At 36.0% G+C, this 23825-nt stretch overlaps 1 protein-coding gene across 1 annotated transcript in view; it reads left to right on the top strand.

Moving 5' to 3' along the window:
- sdc3 (syndecan 3) overlaps positions 1 to 20261 on the top strand; it is a 100379-nt gene extending 80118 nt beyond the window's left edge. The window contains exons 4-5 of the mRNA XM_062047252.1: positions 7069 to 7270; positions 16266 to 20261. Coding sequence (XP_061903236.1) covers positions 7069 to 7270; positions 16266 to 16432 — 369 coding nt within the window. The 3' untranslated portion in view covers positions 16433 to 20261. The remainder of the gene's footprint in view (positions 1 to 7068; positions 7271 to 16265) is intronic.
- Positions 20262 to 23825: the final 3564 nt, after the last annotated feature.

Here is a 23825-nt window from a genome sequence, read left to right as displayed (position 1 = left end):
CTCATGGTTCTCATGCGTTATAACGATATACAGTATAATAATGAAAAATTCCTAGTTTGTGAACCCGTTCTCAAACAATGACAAAAAAAACAAAACTATTCTGATTCTGAATCTCGTGCATTCTCATTAATAATCATGGTACATATGTATTCTCATGCATGATCATGGTTCTCATGCATGATCATGGTTCTCTTACATTATCATGATTCTCATTAATAATCATGGTACTCATGTAATATCATGGTTGTCCTGCATCATCATGGTTCTCATTTGTTATCATGGTTCTCATGCGTTATAATGAGTAATTACTAGTTTGTGAACCCGTTCTCAAACAATGGCAATAAAAAAAAACTATTCTGATTCTGATTCCCGTGCATTCTCATTGATAATCATGGTACATATGTATTCTCATGCATGATCATGGTTCTCATGCATGATCATGGTTCTCTTACATTATCATGATTCTCATTAATAATCATGGTACTCATGTAATATCATGCATTATCACGGTTGTCCTGCATGATCATGGTTCTCATGTGTTATCATGGTTCTCATGCGTTATAACGATATACAGTATAATAATGAAAAATTCCTAGTTTGTGAACCCGTTCTCAAACAATGGCAAAAAAAACAAACTATTCTGATTCTGATTCCCGTGCATTCTCATTAATAATCATGGTACATATGTATTCTCATGCATGATCATGGTTCTCATGCATGATCATGGTTCTCTTACATTATCATGATTCTCATTAATAATCATGGTACTCATGTAATATCATGCATTATCATGGTTGACCTGCATTATCACGGTTGTCCTGCATGATCATGGTTCTCATGTGTTATCATGGTTCTCATGCGTTATAACGATATACAGCATAATAATGAAAAATTCCTAGTTTGTGAACCCGTTCTCAAACAATGGTAAAAAAAACTAAACTATTCTGATTCTGATTCCTGTGCATTCTCATTAATAATCATGGTACATATGTATTCTCATGCATGATCATGGTTCTCTTACATTATCATGATTCTCATTAATAATCATGGTACTCATGTAATATCATGCATTATCACGGTTGTCCTGCATGATCATGGTTCTCACGTGTTCTCATGGTTCTCATGCGTTATAACGATATACAGTATAATAATGAAAAATTCCTAGTTTGTGAACCCGTTCTCAAACAATGGCAAAAAAAACAAAACTATTCTGATTCTGAATCTCGTGCATTCTCATTAATAATCATGGTACATATGTATTCTCATGCATGATCATGGTTCTCATGCATGATCATGGTTCTCTTACATTATCATGATTCTCATTAATAATCATGGTACTCATGTAATATCATGGTTGTCCTGCATCATCATGGTTCTCATTTGTTATCATGGTTCTCATGCGTTATAATGAGTAATTACTAGTTTGTGAACCCGTTCTCAAACAATGGCAATAAAAAAAAAACTATTCTGATTCTGATTCCCGTGCATTCTCATTGATAATCATGGTACATATGTATTCTCATGCATGATCATGGTTCTCATGCATGATCATGGTTCTCTTACATTATCATGATTCTCATTAATAATCATGGTACTCATGTAATATCATGGTTGTCCTGCATCATCATGGTTCTCATTTGTTATCATGGTTCTCATGCGTTATAATGAGTAATTACTAGTTTGTGAACCCGTTCTCAAACAATGGCAATAAAAAAAAACTATTCTGATTCTGATTCCCGTGCATTCTCATTGATAATCATGGTACATATGTATTCTCATGCATGATCATGGTTCTCATGCATGATCATGGTTCTCTTACATTATCATGATTCTCATTAATAACCATGGTACTCATGTAATATCATGCATTATCACGGTTGTCCTGCATGATCATGGTTCTCATGTGTTATCATGGTTCTCATGCGTTATAACGATATACAGTATAATAATGAAAAATTCCTAGTTTGTGAACCCGTTCTCAAACAATGGCAAAAAAAACAAAACTATTCTGATTCTGATTCCCGTGCATTCTCATTAATAATCATGGTACATATGTATTCTCATGCATGATCATGGTTCTCATGCATGATCATGGTTCTCTTACATTATCATGATTCTCATTAATAATCATGGTACTCATGTAATATCATGCATTATCACGGTTGTCCTGCATGATCATGGTTCTCACGTGTTCTCATGGTTCTCATGCGTTATAACGATATACAGTATAATAATGAAAAATTCCTAGTTTGTGAACCCGTTCTCAAACAATGACAAAAAAAACAAAACTATTCTGATTCTGAATCTCGTGCATTCTCATTAATAATCATGGTACATATGTATTCTCATGCATGATCATGGTTCTCATGCATGATCATGGTTCTCTTACATTATCATGATTCTCATTAATAATCATGGTACTCATGTAATATCATGGTTGTCCTGCATCATCATGGTTCTCATTTGTTATCATGGTTCTCATGCGTTATAATGAGTAATTACTAGTTTGTGAACCCGTTCTCAAACAATGGCAATAAACAAAAACTATTCTGATTCTGATTCCCGTGCATTCTCATTGATAATCATGGTACATATGTATTCTCATGCATGATCATGGTTCTCATGCATGATCATGGTTCTCTTACATTATCATGATTCTCATTAATAATCATGGTACTCATGTAATATCATGCATTATCACGGTTGTCCTGCATGATCATGGTTCTCATGTGTTATCATGGTTCTCATGCGTTATAACGATATACAGTATAATAATGAAAAATTCCTAGTTTGTGAACCCGTTCTCAAACAATGGCAAAAAAAACAAACTATTCTGATTCTGATTCCCGTGCATTCTCATTAATAATCATGGTACATATGTATTCTCATGCATGATCATGGTTCTCATGCATGATCATGGTTCTCTTACATTATCATGATTCTCATTAATAATCATGGTACTCATGTAATATCATGCATTATCATGGTTGACCTGCATTATCACGGTTGTCCTGCATGATCATGGTTCTCATGTGTTATCATGGTTCTCATGCGTTATAACGATATACAGCATAATAATGAAAAATTCCTAGTTTGTGAACCCGTTCTCAAACAATGGTAAAAAAAACTAAACTATTCTGATTCTGATTCCTGTGCATTCTCATTAATAATCATGGTACATATGTATTCTCATGCATGATCATGGTTCTCTTACATTATCATGATTCTCATTAATAATCATGGTACTCATGTAATATCATGCATTATCACGGTTGTCCTGCATGATCATGGTTCTCACGTGTTCTCATGGTTCTCATGCGTTATAACGATATACAGTATAATAATGAAAAATTCCTAGTTTGTGAACCCGTTCTCAAACAATGGCAAAAAAAACAAAACTATTCTGATTCTGAATCTCGTGCATTCTCATTAATAATCATGGTACATATGTATTCTCATGCATGATCATGGTTCTCATGCATGATCATGGTTCTCTTACATTATCATGATTCTCATTAATAATCATGGTACTCATGTAATATCATGGTTGTCCTGCATCATCATGGTTCTCATTTGTTATCATGGTTCTCATGCGTTATAATGAGTAATTACTAGTTTGTGAACCCGTTCTCAAACAATGGCAATAAAAAAAAAACTATTCTGATTCTGATTCCCGTGCATTCTCATTGATAATCATGGTACATATGTATTCTCATGCATGATCATGGTTCTCATGCATGATCATGGTTCTCTTACATTATCATGATTCTCATTAATAATCATGGTACTCATGTAATATCATGGTTGTCCTGCATCATCATGGTTCTCATTTGTTATCATGGTTCTCATGCGTTATAATGAGTAATTACTAGTTTGTGAACCCGTTCTCAAACAATGGCAATAAAAAAAAACTATTCTGATTCTGATTCCCGTGCATTCTCATTGATAATCATGGTACATATGTATTCTCATGCATGATCATGGTTCTCATGCATGATCATGGTTCTCTTACATTATCATGATTCTCATTAATAACCATGGTACTCATGTAATATCATGCATTATCACGGTTGTCCTGCATGATCATGGTTCTCATGTGTTATCATGGTTCTCATGCGTTATAACGATATACAGTATAATAATGAAAAATTCCTAGTTTGTGAACCCGTTCTCAAACAATGGCAAAAAAAACAAAACTATTCTGATTCTGATTCCCGTGCATTCTCATTAATAATCATGGTACATATGTATTCTCATGCATGATCATGGTTCTCATGCATGATCATGGTTCTCTTACATTATCATGATTCTCATTAATAATCATGGTACTCATGTAATATCATGCATTATCACGGTTGTCCTGCATGATCATGGTTCTCACGTGTTCTCATGGTTCTCATGCGTTATAACGATATACAGTATAATAATGAAAAATTCCTAGTTTGTGAACCCGTTCTCAAACAATGACAAAAAAAACAAAACTATTCTGATTCTGAATCTCGTGCATTCTCATTAATAATCATGGTACATATGTATTCTCATGCATGATCATGGTTCTCATGCATGATCATGGTTCTCTTACATTATCATGATTCTCATTAATAATCATGGTACTCATGTAATATCATGGTTGTCCTGCATCATCATGGTTCTCATTTGTTATCATGGTTCTCATGCGTTATAATGAGTAATTACTAGTTTGTGAACCCGTTCTCAAACAATGGCAATAAAAAAAAACTATTCTGATTCTGATTCCCGTGCATTCTCATTGATAATCATGGTACATATGTATTCTCATGCATGATCATGGTTCTCATGCATGATCATGGTTCTCTTACATTATCATGATTCTCATTAATAACCATGGTACTCATGTAATATCATGCATTATCACGGTTGTCCTGCATGATCATGGTTCTCATGTGTTATCATGGTTCTCATGCGTTATAACGATATACAGTATAATAATGAAAAATTCCTAGTTTGTGAACCCGTTCTCAAACAATGGCAAAAAAAACAAAACTATTCTGATTCTGATTCCCGTGCATTCTCATTAATAATCATGGTACATATGTATTCTCATGCATGATCATGGTTCTCATGCATGATCATGGTTCTCTTACATTATCATGATTCTCATTAATAATCATGGTACTCATGTAATATCATGCATTATCACGGTTGTCCTGCATGATCATGGTTCTCACGTGTTCTCATGGTTCTCATGCGTTATAACGATATACAGTATAATAATGAAAAATTCCTAGTTTGTGAACCCGTTCTCAAACAATGGCAAAAAAAACAAAAACTATTCTGATTCTGAATCTCGTGCATTGTCATTAATAATCATGGTACATATGTATTCTCATGCATGATCATGGTTCTCATGCATGATCATGGTTCTCTTACATTATCATGATTCTCATTAATAATCATGGTACTCATGTAATATCATGCATTATCATGGCTGTCCTGAATGTTCATGGTTCTCATTTGTTATCATGGTCCTCATGGGTTATACATTTTTTTTTATATATAATGAAAAATTCCTAGTTTGTGAACCCGTTCTCAAACAATGGCAATAAAAAAACTATTCTGATTCCCGTGCATTCTCATGAATAATCATGGTACATATGTATTCTCATGCATGATCATGGTTTTCTTACATTATCATGATTATCATTAATAATCATGGTACTCATGTATTCTCATGTGTTCTCTAAGTTCTCTGAGTTGTGTGCGTTTTCCTGGTTCTCGTTGCGTTCTCCCGATTCTGGTGCGCTGTCACAGTTCTCCTGGTTGTGGTGTTGACCTCCAGGAGGTGTAAGTGTCCAGTAGACACAGGCGGTGTGAGGAGGTCATGTTGGAATGTGCCTCGTCAACCCTTTCAACGGTCATTTTGCACATGATTGTCTTCATCAACTGCAACTTCTACATTCACTCATTCATTCCCCCTCCCGTTGATAATGGTGAGAATAATACATTAGGATGACATTCCTTCTGTTTACTAACTAAGCTTTTAGCTTCTTGTCAGTCGGACTAATTTAAGCCACAAAAACCCGCCTTTTGGAAATAAAGCAATCTGGAATAGCTCCACTAGGATAAAAAAAAAAAAAAAAAGACGTTTCTGAAAGAGGAGGGAAAAAAAATCTCATTTCCCTTCGACCAGCCAAGCAAGTCTGGGGTTTTATTTTGGTTGCGAGCCGCTCCCTGCAGACCTATATATATATATATATATGTATAGTTGAAGTCGTGTCATTAGCCCAGCAGCTGCGTGGCCAGAAGTGCACAGTGGCACCTTTTGTTTGCCCACGCTCTTCAGCAGAAGCTTTAAAAGTGGCCTGCTGGAGTCGTGGGTTGCACAAAGGATGTCGCTGTGAGCGCTAACTCCACGCTTCAAAGGCTAATTGACTTTTTCCACAAGAAGGTTCCATTAATAAGTTAAAGTGCCAATGATTGTCACACACACACACAAACTAGGTGTGGTGAAATAGCCCCGCCTATGAACATTACATCAACTCACCCAAGACAATGGGCATGTACCAACACACACACCCTCCCCCGCCCCACGCCTTCACCACTGCTTGATTCCCCTCAGGGTGATGGACGGCTGGCAGCGCTTCATAGCAGCAGTCGACCTCCAGGGCCCCAACTCCCCGCCCCTCTGTTGCGAGTTGTCGTGATTAAATGTAACATGTTTATGTGTGCATGGCATGGAAGTTTTTTTTCCACTCCAGACTAGGCCCAGTCTAGATTGTATTTTTTTACTCATCTTCTTCCCCAGCGTTTTACCTTTTTCTTATCTTTTACGGGGCGCCTTGTGGCGACCCATCAGCGTTCCTGTTCTGTAACCCTGTACACTGTTTGTTTGTCTAATCTTTTAACGGGTTTGTGCTGAAAACATAGTTTCGTTGTACTAATAAAGCCCTTCTATCTCAGGACGGACAATCTAACCACTGAGTAGGTGACTAGTAATAGACTTTTACTTTCCACTCCCGGAGTCACTTTTCCCGTGTGTGGGACCAGAACCAAACCCCCGAGGTTCACGTTCCTCTCTCCCTCCCCCAGGCCCGTTCGGACGACGGCAACAACGAGCTGGCCGGCGTGGGCCCCAGCGGGGACTTCGAGATCCGTGAGGACCAGCGTAACGACCTGGACCGAGGCCTGGCGCCGGAGGACCCGGACCTGGCGGGCAACACGGTGGACGTGGGGAGCTCGGCCGCCCAGCTGCCGCAGAAGAACATCCTGGAGAGGAAGGAAGTCTTGATAGGTTTGTTGGAACTTCCTTCTTCTGTTCCGCCTGGCAGCCATTTTTCCTGGTCCCACTCAGCAGTTCTTGGGTCTTCCGGTCCTAAAACCCCCAACCTCACGTCCCAAGTAAGTGGACTCGTCTGACCTCTCTGTCTCTCCTCCAGCCATTCTGATTGGTGGACTGCTGGCCTTGGTTTTGGCTGATTTCCTGGTCATCGGTAAAGAGCAGGAGGCGGCAGACCCTAGACTAGTATAGAGTAGACTAGACTGTGTTATCACTTTGAACGAGTCCTCCTCACCTGTCAGCCTGTGGTAGCAACCTGGTAACTAACTGGCTTCAGTTTAGACCTTTGCCACTAAGGGCCACAGACTGCCAAATCAAAGAATGCCGGGGCCATTTTTGGTAGTTTTCACCTACAAAACTAACGCTATATATCGTTTTTTTCCAAAGATCTTGCAAATTAATTTCGGTAGAAATTTCATGTGAGTCCTGGAATGCTAACATTTAGCACACTGGCCAGATAGTATAAAAAAATATAGGCAAAATTAGTTTAAAAAAGCTAACATGCTAACAGAACTAAGCTAAGATGCTAACAGAAGCATGCTTTCAGTTAGCATTAGTTAAATACCAAAATATATGACACTCAGGTGTATACCTGGTAAGTTAGCTTAGGAAAACTTGGCATTCTAATGTTAGCATGATAAAATGCTAACTGTAACATTTGTCAAGTAACAATATATTTGACACTGAGGTGTATACTTGCAAAATTAGCTAAAAAAAAGCTAGCATGTTATGTTAGCATGTAAAAATGCTAACTGTAACATTTGTCAAGTAACAATATATTTGACGCTGAGGTGTATGCCTGCAAAATTAGTTTAAAAAGCTAGCATGCTAATGTTAGCGTGTTGAAATGCTAACTGTAACATTCGTTAAGTAACAATTTATTTTTACGCTAAGGTGTATACCTGCAGAATTAGCCAAAAAAGATGGCATGCTAATGTTAACGTGTTAAAATGCTAACTGTAATATTCGTCAAGTAACAATATGTTTTACACTGAGGTGTATGCCTGCAAAATTAGTTTAAAAAGCTAGCATGCTAATGTTAGCATGTTGAAATGCTAACTGTAACATTTGTCAAATAACATATTTGACGCTGAGGTGTATGCCTGCGAAATTTGCTAAAAAAGCTGGGATGCTAATGCTAACATGTTAAAATGCTAACTGTAAAATTCGTCAAGTAACAATATATTTTACGCTGAAGTGTATGCCTGCAAAATTAGTTTAAAAAGCTACCATGCTAATGTTAGCGTGTTGAAATGCTAACTGTAACATTCGTCAAGTAACAACATATTTGACGCTGTGGTGTATACCTGCAAAGTTAGCTAAACAAGCTAGCATGCTAATGTTAGCAGGTTAAAATACTAACTGTAATGTTTGTCAAATCACAATATTTTTGACACTAAGGTGTATACTTGCAAAATTAGCTAAAAAAGCTACCATGCTAATGTTAGCATGTCAAAATGCTAACTGTAACATTTGTCAAGTAACAATACATTTTACACTGAGGTGTATGCCTGCAAAATTAGCTAAAAAATCTGGCATGCTAATGTTAACATGTTAAAATGCTAACTGTAAAATTCGTCAAGTAACAATATATTTTACGCTGAAGTGTATGCCTGCAAAATTAGTTTAAAAAGTTAGCATGCTAATGTTAGCATGTTGAAATGCTAACTGTAACATTCGTCAAGTAACAATATTTTTGACGCTGAGGTGTATGCCTGCAAAATTAGTTTAAAAAGCTAGCATGCTAATGTTAGCATGTTGAAATGCTAACTGTAACATTCGTCAAGTAACAAAATTTTTGACGCTGAGGTGTATACTTGCAAAATTTGCTTTAAAAAAGCTAGCATGCTAATGTTAGCATGTCAAAATTGCTAACTGTAGCATTTGTCAAGTAACAATATATTTGACGCTGATGTGTATGCCTGCAAAATTAGTTTAAAAAGCTAGCATGCTAATGTTAGCATGTTGAAATGCTAACTGTAATATTCGTCAATAATATATTTTATGCTGAGGTGTAGACCTGCAAAATTAGTTTAAAAAGCTAGCATGCTAGTGTTAGCGTGTTGAAATGCTAACTGTAACATTCGTCAAGTAATAATATTTTTGACGCTGAGGTGTGTACTTGCAAAATTAGCAAAAAAAAAGCTAGCATGCTATTACTAGAATGCTAGCGGTTAGCATTAGAAAATGAGTGCAAAAGACATAAACGCAGATGGCACCCGGGTCACACTTTGGACACCCCTGCTTTAGACTCTCTGAAGTTTTTGCTTATTAGGGCACCAAAATACCAGCACACATTTTTGCCGCCCTTTTGTTCGTCAGGCCAGGTCAGCACCAAATAGAAAAAGGTGGAGACTGTGAGATAAAAATAAGTACTAATTAAATATACTTAAGGAACTCCAAAAAAGTGATGAAAAATTACATTTACATACAATTACGTGGTGCTAAAATAAATAAATTCTAACTAAATTAATAATAACAATAACATATGTTTCTTAAATGAATTGTAAATACAATTTAAAGTGCAAAGAAAATACAGCTTCACCACTTTAGTCATCATTTTTGCGCTTAAAAAAACTTCTCTATGACTTTAGCTCCAGACTTCTTCTGTTTGTCTGATACTGTCACTACTGCCACAAGTGGAGGAAAAGTGCATTACACACCGCTGAGAAACAGTGGTGTTAATAGTTGTGTTAGTGTTGTTGTGTTTGGAACACAATAGTCAGAGATGGACAAACACACACAAGCACACACAAACACACACAAGCACACACTCCCTTCTCTGCGTGGCAGCCAATGAGATGAGTGTCCATGCACTTGTTTAGCAGACAGTAACGTGATATGAAGGTTACATGGAGTCATTATTTGGGTGGTTCATGCAGTAATTGTATCAAACACACTTCGTGGCCTCAATGTGGACTTTAGGGAAAACAGTTAAAATAATCAAAGATTTTGGTACTCGCCATAACCTTTATTGTACCTTTTTTCTACCTTCTTTCACCGTCTTTTACTTTGTTTTATCAGTAAAAAAAATGGATGGATGGATGGACCGTCTTTTACCTTCTATATATATATATTTTTTAAAAACTTTTATTTACCATCGTTTACCTTCTATTTACCTTTATTGACCTTCTTATACCTTCCATTCAACTTCTTTTACCTTTTATTTACCGTCTTTTACCTTTTATTTACATTATTTTACCTTCTATTTAACTTCTTTGACCTTTTATTTACCTTCTTTGACCTTTGATTACTTTCTATATTCGTTTTTTCACTTGTGTTTACATCTGTTACCTTCTATTTAACTTCTATTACCTTCCTTTATCTTTTTTTACCTTCTATATTCATTTTTTACCCTTTATTTATCTTCTACATTCCATATTTACCATGTATTTATCTTCTTTTACCTTTATTGACATTATTTACCTTTTTTACCTTCTATTTAACTTATTTTACATTCTATTTACCTTCTTTTATCTATCTTCTCTTATCTTTTATATACCTCATTTACTTTCTTTTACCTTTTATTTTTAGACAATTTTACCTTTTATTTATTACCTTTACCTTCTATATTCCGTATTTTATTTACCTTTTACCTTCTATTTAACTTCTATTACCTTTTATTTACCTTCTTTACATTATTTGCATTCTTACTTTATCTTCTATATTCCTCATTTGAACCTTTGTTTACATTGTATTTACCTTATTTTACATTTGATTTACAACTTTTACCTTCTATTTCCCTTTTTTGATCGTCTCTTATTTTTGTTTTTATCTTCTTTTTCCTTCTATATTCCGTTTTTTACTTTTGATTGACCTTCTATTTACAGTTTTTACATTTGATTTAACTTACATTAACCTTCTACATTCCTTGTTTAACCTTTTTATTTACCTTCTATTTATCTTTATTCCACCTTATTTTACAATTTGTCTACCTTATTTTACCTATATTTCACTTGTACTACCTTTTATTTACATGTTTTACTTTGTAAAACTAACTTACTTTACCTTCTATACTCCTTGTTTAACTGTTTATTTACCTTTATATATATATTTATATATATATAGTATATACCTTATTTTACATTTAATTCCCTTCTGTTTATCTTTTGTCCTCCTTATTTTACCTTTTTGTACCTTATTTTACCTTTAATTCCCTTCTGTTTAACTTATATCCACCTTATTTGACCTTTAATTCCCTTCTGTTTACCTTACTTTATCGTTCCTCACCTTATTTTAACTTTAATTCACTTCTGTTTGCCTTTTTTCCACCTTTTTTTAAATCTTTAATTTACTTTTATTGACCTTGTTTTACCTTTTTTCCACCTTATTTTACCTTTTTTTCTAGCTTATTTGACCTTTAATTCACTTCTGTTTACCTTTTCTCCACCTCATTTTATCTTTAATTCACTCCTATTGACCTTGTTTTACCTTCTATTTACCTTTTTTCCACCTCATTTTACCTTTAGTTCACTCCTGTTGACCTTGTTTTACCTTCTATTTACCTTTTTTCCACCTCATTTTACCTTTAATTCACTCCACTTTACCCTTTTTCCACCTCATTTTACTTTTAATTCACTCTTATTTACATTTGTTCCACCTAATATTACATTTAATTCACTCCAATTTACCCTTTTTCCACCTTATTTTACCTTTAATTCAATCTTATTGACCTTGTTTTACCTTCTATTTACCTTTTTTCCCACCTCATTTTACTTTTAATTCACTCTTATTTAAATTTTTTCCACCTAATATTACATTTAATTCACTCCTATTTACCCTTTTCCACCTAATTTTACCTTTAATTCACTCTTATTTAAAATGTTCCCACCTTAATTTGACCTTGAATTCACTCTTGTTGACCTTGTTTTACCTTCTATTTACCCTTTTCCCACCTCATTTTACCTTCAATTCACTCCTATTTACCTTGTTTTACTTTGTACTTACATTTTTCCCACTTTATTTTACCTTTAATTCACTCACATTTACCTTGTTTTACCTTCTACTTACCTTTCCCCCACCTCATTTTACCTTTAGTTCACTCCTATGTACATTGTTTAACCTTCTGTTTACCTTTTTTCCACCATTTTACCTTTAATTCACTCCTATTTACCTTGTGTTACCTTCTATTAACCTTTTTTCCACCTCATTTTACCTTTAATTCACTCCTATTGACATTTTTTCCCTCATTTTACCTTTAATTCAGTCTTATTTAAAATTTTCTCACCTTATTTTACCTTTAATTCACTCTTATTGACCTCATTTTCCCGTCTATTTACCCCTTTTACACCTAATTTTACCTTTAATTCACTCCTATTTACCTTGTTACCTTCTATTTACCTTTTTCCACCTTATTTTACCTTTAATTCACTCATATTTACCTTGTTTTATCTTCTATTTACCTTTTTTCCACCTCATTTTACCTTCAATTCACTCCTATGTACCTTGTTTAACCTTCTGTTTACCTTTTTTCCATATTTGACCTTTAATTCACTCCTATATACATTTTTTCCACCTCATTTTACTTTTAATTCACTGTTATTTAAAATTTTCTCACCTTATTGACCTTTAATTCACTCTTATTGACCTCGTTTTACCGTCTATTTACCCCTTTTACACCTCATTTTACCTTTAATTCACTCCTATTTACCTTGTTACCTTCTGTTTACCTTTTTCCACCTTATTTTACCTTCAATTCACTCATATGTACCTTGTTTTATCTTTTATTTACCTTTTTTCCACCTCATTTTACCTTTAATTCACTCCTATGTACCTTGTTTAACCTTCTGTTTACCTTTTTTCCACGATTTTACCTTTAATTCACTCATATTTACCTTGTTTTATCTTCTATTTACCTTTTTTCCACCTCATTTTACCTTCAATTCACTCCTATGTACCTTGTTTAACCTTCTGTTTACCCTTTTCCCATATTTTACCTTTAATTCACTCCTATTTACATTTTTTCCACCTCATTTTACCTTTAATTCACTCTTATTTACCTTGTTTTATCTTCTATTTACCTTTTTTCCACCTCATTTTATCTTTAATTCACTCCTATGTACCTTGTTTAACCTTCTGTTTAGCTTTTTTCCACCATTTTACCTTTAAATTACTCATATTTACATTTTTTCCACCTCATTTTACCTTTAATTCACTCTTATTTAAAATTTTCTCACCTTATTTGACCTTTAATTCACTCTTATTGACCTCGTTTTACCGTCTATCTACCCCCTTCCCACCTCATTTTACCTTTAATTCAATCTTATTGACCTTGTTTTACCTTCTATTTCAATTTTTTCCATCTTATTTTACCATTAATTCACTCCTATTGACCTTGTGTTACCTTCTATTGACCTTTTTTCCACCTTATCTTACCTTTAATTCACTCATATTTACCTTGTTTTATCTTCTACTTACCTTTTTTCCCACCTCATTTTACCTTTAATTCACTGCTATTTACCTTGTTTTACCTTGTATTTACCTTTTTTCCACCTCATTTTACTTTTAATTCACTCCTATTTACATTTTTTCCACCTCATTTTATCTTTAATTCACTCCTATGTACCTTGTTTAACCTTCTGTTTAGCTTTTTTCCACCATTTTACCTTTAAATTTCCCACCTTCTACCTTCCTAGTCACGTCCGTTGTGTCCTTGGGCAAGACACTTCACCCTTGCTCCTGATGGCTGCTGGTTAGCGCCTTGCATGGCAGCTCCCGCCATCAGTGTGTGAATGTGTGTGTGAATGGGTAAATGTGGAAATACTGTCAAAGCGCTTTGAGTACCTTGAAGGTAGAAAAGCGCTATACAAGTACAACCCATTTATCATTTATCATTTATTTAAATTACTCATATTTACATATTTTTCCACCTCATTTTACCTTTAATTCACTCTTATTTAAAATTTTCTCACCTTATTTGACCTTTAATTCACTCTTATTGACCTCGTTTTACCGTCTATCTACCCCCTTCCCACCTCATTTTACCTTTAATTCAATCTTATTGACCTCGTTTTACCGTCTATTTCCATTTTTTCCATCTTATTTTACCATTAATTCACTCCAATTGACCTTGTGTTACCTTCTATTGACCTTTTTCCACCTTATCTTACCTTTAATTCACTCATATTTACCTTGTTTTATCTTCTACTTACCTTTTTCCCCACCTCATTTTACCTTTAATTCACTGCTATTTACCTTGTTTTACCTTCTATTTACCTTTTTTCCACCTAATTTTACTTTTAATTCACTCCTATTTACATTTTTTCCACCTCATTTTACCTTTAATTCACTCTTATTTACCTTGTTTTATCTTCTATTTACCTTTTTTCCACCTCATTTTATTTATAATTCACTCCTATGTACCTTGTTTAACCTTCTGTTTAGCTTTTTCCCACCATTTTACCTTTAAATTACTCATATTTACATTTTTTCCACCTCATTTTACCTTTAATTCACTCTTATTTAAAATTTTCTCACCTTATTTGACCTTTAATTCACTCTTATTGACCTCGTTTTACCGTCTATCTACCCCCTTCCCACCTCATTTTACCTTTAATTCAATCTTATTGACCTTGTTTTACCTTCTATCTCAATTTTTTCCATCTTATTTTACCATTAATTCACTCCTATTGACCTTGTGTTACCTTCTATTGACCTTTTTTCCACCTTATCTTACCTTTAATTCACTCATATTTACCTTGTTTTATCTTCTACTTACCTTTTCCCCCACCTCATTTTACCTTTAATTCACTGCTATTTACCTTGTTTTACCTTGTATTTACCTTTTTTCCACCTCATTTTACTTTTAATTCACTCCTATTTACATTTTTTCCACCTCATTTTATCTTTAATTCACTCCTATGTACCTTGTTTAACCTTCTGTTTAGCTTTTTTCCACCATTTTACCTTTAAATTTCCCACCTTCTACCTTCCTAGTCACGTCCGTTGTGTCCTTGGGCAAGACACTTCACCCTTGCTCCTGATGGGTGGTGGTTAGGGCCTTGCATGGCAGCTCCCGCCATCAGTGTGTGAATGTGTGTGTGAATGGGTAAATGTGGAAATAGTGTCAAAGCGCTTTGAGTACCTTGAAGGTAGAAAAGCGCTATACAAGTATAACCCATTTATCATTTATCATTTATTTAAATTACTCATATTTACATATTTTTCCACCTCATTTTACCTTTAATTCACTCTTATTTAAAATTTTCTCACCTTATTTGACCTTTAATTCACTCTTATTGACCTCGTTTTACCGTCTATCTACCCCCTTTCCACCTCATTTTACCTTTAATTCAATCTTATTGACCTTGTTTTACCTTCTATTTCCATTTTTTCCATCTTATTTTACCATTAATTCACTCCTATTGAACTTGTGTTACCTTCTATTGACCTTTTTTCCCACCTTATCTTACCTTTAATTCACTCATATTTACCTTGTTTTATCTTCTACTTACCTTTTTCCCCACCTCATTTTACCTTTAATTCACTGCTATTTACCTTGTTTTACCTTCTATTTACTTTTTCCCCCACCTCATTTTACTTTTAATTCACTCCTATTGACCTAATTTTACCTTCTATTTACATTTTTCCATCTTATTTTACCTTTAATTCACTGCTATTTACCTTGTTGCCTTCTATTAACCTTTTCCCCACCTTATTTTACCTTTAATTCACTCCTATTTACCTTTTGTCCACCTCATTTTACTTTTAATTCACTACTATTGACCTAATTTTACCTTCTATTTACATTTTTTCCAGCTTATTTACCTTTAATTTAGTTCTGTTTACCTTTTACCTCCCCCCCCCCACCTCATTTGACCTTGTTGTATGGTGTCCTATGAGTAAATGTTTTGTGGCTCCACCAATGAAAAGATTGACATATTATGTACAGAATATTACCTTCTTGTCACTGTGCGCCAATAAAAACCGTCTCTCTCTCTCTCTCCTCCAGCGGTGATCGTGGGCGGCGTGGTGGGCGCTCTGTTTGCCGCCTTCCTGGTGATGCTGCTGGTGTACCGCATGAAGAAGAAGGACGAGGGCAGCTACACGCTGGAGGAGCCCAAGCAGGCCACCGTCACGTACCAGAAGCCCGACAAGCAGGAGGAGTTCTACGCGTAGCAGGCGCCACACCCTCTTCGTCTTCTTCGCTTACCGCCTCTCCTCGCCCCCCCCGGCGCCTTTCTGCGCACCTCTTTTTCAATCAAACCGGAAAAAGGGACAAAAAAAAAAAACAACCACAAAAAAATGTTATGAATATTCTCTTGTTCTGTACGTGACATATGATTATTTTGTAAGAAAAGAACTTAAAAACACGTGGAGAAAAAAAAAAAAAAAAAAGTGACCTGTTTTTACGCAGCCAAAAGTAAGAGAGGCGGGGGCAGAGAGGCGGGGCATGATCCTCGCCAAAAACTCGCACAGAGCTGGAGGTCAAAGTTCAGAGGAAAGGTGCCTTCTGTCCCTCTGCGCACACACACACGCACACACACACGCACACACACACACACACAGGTGGCCGTGACCTCTCGCTCTGTGCTCGGGCCGAGCGGGAGACGGTCGCCGCGGCAACAGACGAGGCCCCGCCTGGCTGCCGCGCTAATAATCCATGATATATCGGTGTTTTGGATCCTAACGGTGATAATAATACTTCAATAAAGCAGGATGTGTATTTAGCTGTTCAACAAAAGTCTATATATGTAAATATATGCCTGTTCTTTTTCTGCCGTCACCAATCGTCCGCATGACGTTATCGTTTGTATTTATCGCTCATCACTTTAGAGGAGCTGCGCTCTCGTCACACACACACACACACACACACACACACACACACACACACACACACACACACACACACACAGCAATACCGTCCATCACGTCGCATATAGGTTCCCTTTCATTCCACACTCCCAAGTTTTGCATGACTTTTGTTTTCCCCCCTTTATTTGGATGAAGGGGGCGGGGCTTCTACGATTGTAAAGAAAATAAGGCGCCAGTAGTAGCGTCTCTCCTGGTACTCGGTGCTGTGGAACCACAAAAAAAACGTGCATGGGGGGTCTAAACTATACTAGTCTGCGTGTGTGTGCGTGCGTGTGTGTGTGTGTGTGTGTGTGTGTGTGTGTGTGTGTGTCCGGTGGTTGAGTGTGTGTTACCGCCTCCAGCACGCTCTTCCACAGACAGCCATTCCCCATGTGTGTGTGTGTGTGTGTCACCTGTATTTCACTAGTGTGCACTAGTGTGTGTTTGGTTGCTCACAGTTGAATGTCACACACACACACACACACACACACACACACACACACACACATGTCTTGCCTACTTGGTGTGGACCCATGTTTGGTTAGTAGGTTGTGAGGGCCCCCCTTTCCACTATAGCTAGAATGATGAAAAAATATATATATCTAGCACTAGATGGGAGTAGAGAGTTGCAACCTCACTTCAGAATGCAAAACACACAAAGTAAAAACAATTTTTTTTTACTTCTGTAGTTGTGAGGACCAGGCAAATGTCCTCACAAGTCAAAAGGTCCTCACAGAAAGGGTGGTTTGTCAAGTGTATGTCCACACAAGGGTGGTGAGACGAGTGCACACACACACACACACACACACACACACAGGTTATCATTTGGCCAAAGCTTAAAAATCACTTAGGCATTTTCAGAATGGATCTGACTATCATTTAAAAAGGTTTCCCTTTAGGGGACCTGCTCTTTTGTCCCCATACCGTCAGAGGTCCCCTAAAGGTGACTGTGTAAACCAGGGGTGTCCAAACTTTTTCCACTGATAAATCAAAGCGAGCGGGGGCCATTTTGATATTTTTTATTTTAAAAACCAATAGAATATATGTATAAAAAAATATACATTTAGGCCTCCACTCAGACTTGATCCCGGTGAACCCAAATGGTTTTGGTCAAAAAAAATATTACAAATGTGTCATTATTTAGTATTATTATTATTATTATTATTATTATTATTCAAGGTTTAAATCTCTAGATCAACATTAGGTCTATCTGTCAATATAACGCTTTTAAAGATTTAAGTTGTATGCCATTTTTGTCAAGGAAAACCGTGTTTTTTTTAATGGAAAAAAACACAAAATATGCAATATTTTCCCCCAATAAAATGATATAATAATTGGAGTCTTAAAAAGGTCAATAACTCATAAAAACATTGATTTTAATTCATTATTTTTTGAGCAATGACACTTAAAAAAAAAAAAAAAAAGTCCCACTAAAATTATTGGGGATCAAAAAGGGTCCTGCTCAGTAAAGTTTTTTAAAAAAAATCCATTTTTTAAAAACTTTTACCACAATAGTCTCAAGATCTACTTCAGATCTATCCGTCAATTATAAGTTCTATTGTTGTTTATGTTTTTTGTTTGTTCGTTTTAGGCCCTTCTTTAAAAAAAACTTTGTTTTTTAAATGGCAACCAAAAAATATGCAACATTTTCCCAACCAAAATATCTCAAAGTGGAATATTTAATGTGAAGTAAATGGAGCCTTGAATAGGTCAATAATTCATAATGACATTGATTTTGATTCATTATTATTTTTTAAAGAAAGAAACCGCCTGCATGGCAGCTTTGTGTTGTTAGAGTAAATAATGCAACATTTCCGTGTTACATTTCACCTGATTGCTCTTTTTTACCACTTTTTATGGTTTTTTGTTTTTTTTTCATCGTATTTTTAGAATGTGCCGTGGGGCCGTTAAAAAATGACCTGCGGGCCGCAAATGGGCCCCGGGCCGCACTTTGAACACCCCTGGTGTAAACAGAGCAATGTCCCCATTAAGTAGGCATTACCAGAACACACACACACGCTTCCATACAGGCAGGAATGACATGAACACATGTTGTCTTTTTTTAAAGTGACTGTCTGGAGTGTATATGTACAAGAAAGTGTAGCCAAAATAAGTGTGTGTGTGTGTGTGTGTGTGTGTGTGTGTGTGTCCGGTGGTTGAGTGTGTGTTACCGCCTACAGACAGCTATTCCCCATGTGTGTGTGTGTGTGTGTCACCTGTATTTCACTAGTGTGCACTAGTGTGTGTTTGGTTGCTCACATTTGAATGTCACACACACACACACACACACACACACACACACGCGCTTCCACACAGGCAGGAATGACATGAACACATGTCTTTTTTTAAAGTGACTGTCTGGAGTGTAAATGTACAAGAAAGTGTAGCCAAAATAAGTGTGTGTGTGTGTGTGTGTGTGTTCTGGTAATGCTTACTTAATGGGGACATGGCTCTGTTTACACAGTCACCTTTAGGGGACCTCTGACGGTATGGGGACAAAAAAACAAGTTCCCTAAAGGGAAACCTTTTTAAATGATAGTCAGATCCATTCTGAAGATTTAATTTGTGTGAATTATGCAAAATTATTTAAATTTGGTCCCTGTAGAAAGGGTGGTCCCCACAAGTGATGATCAAAAACTTGGTTCCCATTCCAAATGATAACCAGTGTGTGTGTGTGTGTGTGTGTGTGTGTGTGTGTTACCGCCTACAGACAGCTATTACCCGTGTGTGTGTGTGTGTGCGTGTGTGTCACCTGTATTTCACTAGTGTGCACTAGTGTGTGTTTGGTTGCTCACAGTTGAATGTCACACACACACACACACACACACACACACACACGCTTCCACACAGGCAGGAATGAAATAAACACATGTCTTTTTTTAAAGTGACTGTCTGGAGTGTAAATGTGCAAGAAAGTGTAGCCAAAATAAGTGTGTGTGTGTGTGTGTGTGTGTGTGTGTGTGTGTGTGTGTGTGTGTGTGTGTGTATCACACAACTTGTATGTTTGCTGTTCTCATTCCTGTTTTTTATACATTTGCATTTTTTTAAGGCTGAGTTTTCTGTCATTGGCTACGTGAGTGCGAGGGGGCGGATCCTCCACGTCACCTGTCACTAATCTGCCGCCGTTCCAAATAAAAAAAATTTAAAAATAGACCCGATTGGCTCATTCGTGTCCCCGCCTCTCCTTATTTGTGTCCTGTCAGCAAGTGAAATGCATCTGAAAAAAAGGTATACAGTGTTGTGTACTTGGTCTATTTTTTTGTACTACACTGTAACGGTGCACTACTTTATCACAACAACGTAACGTTGAGGATTGGGATGGGACGACACAAACGTTAGCGACATTAGCGTAGCTATTTGAGCTACATGCTAACATTACATTTTAACATCGTGCTAGGTTAGCAACATTAGCATAGCTATGTGAGCTACATGCTAACATTACATTCTAACATCATGTTAGGTTAGCGACACTAGCATAGCTATGTGAGCTACATGCTAACATTACATTTTAACATCATGCTAGGTTAGCAACATTAGCATAGCTATGTGAGCTACATGCTAACATTACATTTTAACATCGTGCTAGGTTAGCAACCCTAGCATAGCTATGTGAGCTACATGCTAACATTACATTCTAACATCATGTTAGGTTTTAACAACACTAGCATAACTATGTGGGCTACTTGCTAACATTACATTTTAACATCATGCTAGGTTAGCAACATTAGCATAGCTATGTGAGCTACATGCTAACATTACATTTTAACATTGTGCTAGGTTAGCAACATTAGCATAGCTATGTGAGCTACATGCTAACATTACATTCTAACATCATGCTAGGTTAGCAACATTAGCATAGCTATGTGAGCTACATGCTAACATTACATTTTAACATGTTAGGTTAGCAACATTAGCATAGCTATGTGAGCTACATGCTAACATTACATTTTAACATCGTGCTAGGTTAGCAACATTAGCATAGCTATGTGAGCTACATGCTAACATTACATTCTAACATCATGCTAGGTTAGCAACATTAGCATAGCTATGTGAGCTACATGCTAACATTACATTTTAACATGTTAGGTTAGCAACATTAGCATAGCTATGTGAGCTACATGCTAACATTACATTTTAACATCATGCTAGGTTAGTGACACTAGCATAGCTATGTGAGCTACATGCTAACACTACATTTTAACATCATGCTAGGTTAGCAACATTAGCATAGCTATGTGAGCTACATGCTAACATTACATTTTAACATGTTAGGTTAGCAACATTAGCATAGCTATATGAGCTACATGCTAACATTACATTATAACATCCTGCTAGGTTAGCAACACTAACATAGCTATATGAGCTACAAGCTAACATTACATTTTAACATCATGCTAGGTTAGCAACATTAGCATAGCTATGTGAGCTACATGCTAACATTACATTTTAACATGTTAGGTTAGCAACACTAGCATAGCTATGTGAGCTACATGCTAACATTACATTTTAACATCATGCTAGGTTAGCAACACTAGCATAGCTATGTGAGCTACATGTTAACATTACATTCTAACATCATGTTAGGTTTTAACAACACTACCATAGCTATGTGGGCTACATGCTAACATTACATTTTAACATCATGCTAGGTTAGCAACATTAGCATAGCTATGTGAGCGTAGCTGTGTGAGCTACATGTTGGCAACATTTTACCATCATGTCAGGTTAGCAACATTAACATAGCTACATGTGAGCTACATGCTAACATTTAATTTTAACAGTGTATGTTGGCAACAGTAGCATAGCTATGTGAGCTACATATTAACATCATGCTAGGTTAGCAAAACGAGCATATCTGTGTGAGCTACATGTTGACAACATTTTACCATCTTGCCAGGTTAGCAACATTAGCATAGCTACATGTGAACTACATGCTAACATTTAATTTTAACAGTGTCTGTGGGCAACAGTAGCATAGCTATGTGAGCTTCATGTTGACATTGCATTTTAACATCACACAAGGTTAGCAACATTAGTATAGCTATGTGACCAACATAACATTACACTTCAACATTATTGTCAGTTTGCAACCCTAGCATAGTTATGTGAGCTACATGCTAACTTAATATTCTAATGCCATGTTAGGTTAGCAACACTAGTATATGTAAGCTAAATGCTACATATACATGTTAATAGCCACAATAGCATTGCTATGTGAGCTACATGTTAATTATACATTTTTAACATCATGCCAGGTTAGCAACACTAGCATAGCTATGTGAGCTTCATGTTGACATTGCATTTTAACATTATGCCAGGTTAACAACACTAGCATAGCTATAGTGAGCTACATGCTCACATTACATTTTAGCATTATGTGTTCTGATTACTGGAGGGAGTTGACGGCACAGACACCAGAGAGCAGTAAAGCTCTATGATTTATTTTTTATATATATATATATATATATATACATATATATATATATATATATATATATATATATATATATACATATATATATAGTGTCTGTGCCGTCAACTCCCCTATATATATATATGTATATATGTATATATATATATATATATATATATATATATATATATATATATATATATATATATATATATATATATATATATATATATATATATACAGTGTATTAAATCATAGAACTTTACTTCCCCCTGGTGTCTGTGCCGTCAACTCCATCCAGTAAACATAACATTATGCCAGGTTAGCAACATTAGCATAGCTATGTGAGCAACATAACATTGCACTTCAACATTATTCTTGGTTTGCAACGCCAGCATAGTTATGTGAGCTACATGCTAACTTTGTATTTTAACGTCATGTTAGATTGGTAACACTAGCATAGCTATGTGAGCTACATGCTAACTTTTAATTTTAACCCTAGTGCGTGAATGTGAGTGTGAATGTTGCGATGAGGTGGCGACTTGTCCAGGGTGTACGCCGCCTTCCGCCCGAATGCAGCTGAGATAGGCTCCAGCGACCCCCCGCGTCTCCAAGAGGGACAAGCGGTAGAAAATGGATGGATGGATGGATGTTTATAGCAACAATAGCATAGCTACGTGAGCTACATGTTCATATATTTTTAACATCATGCCAGGTTAGCAACACTAGCAGAGCTACGTGAGCTACATGCTAACTTTATATTTTGACATCATTTAAGTTAGCAACACTAGCATACTAGCACACAAGCAGAAGCAAAATTACAACTATGATTAAACATACATTTACACATCTTAAAAACTCCCTATTTAATCATTAATAAAAGCTGTAAGGATTATTGTTCACCTTTTTGTTGGAAACAAGCTCAGATATTACAATAAACTATACATCGACTTTTATGATACATTAGAAAAAAAAGAAGACAACTTGTAGTCCTGCACGTTCTCTTGACAGGAAGTTGACAATTGTTTTGTACCGGTGTGTTTTATTTTGAAAGCGTTTGTGGAAGTTGCAATGCATGATGGGAAACTAGTAGCGAGTCTCAATGAACGCAGTCAACATTATGTTTTTAGCTCTCACACGCAAAGCAATGTCTGTAAGTAAACAATTTGTCTAAAAGTCAGAGTGACAAAGGTTGTGTAACCATTATGTGTCTTTTGTGACGAGGTTGTGTAACTTTTGTGCTCTGTTAGAAATCGATTTTGTGGCGAGTTGACTGCTTGCCCTGGGAGTGTGTGTGTACAATGT

This window comes from Entelurus aequoreus, linkage group LG05, assembly GCF_033978785.1.
Source record: "Entelurus aequoreus isolate RoL-2023_Sb linkage group LG05, RoL_Eaeq_v1.1, whole genome shotgun sequence".
NCBI lineage: Eukaryota > Metazoa > Chordata > Actinopteri > Syngnathiformes > Syngnathidae > Entelurus > Entelurus aequoreus.
This window is presented reverse-complemented; position numbering and strand designations above follow the sequence as displayed.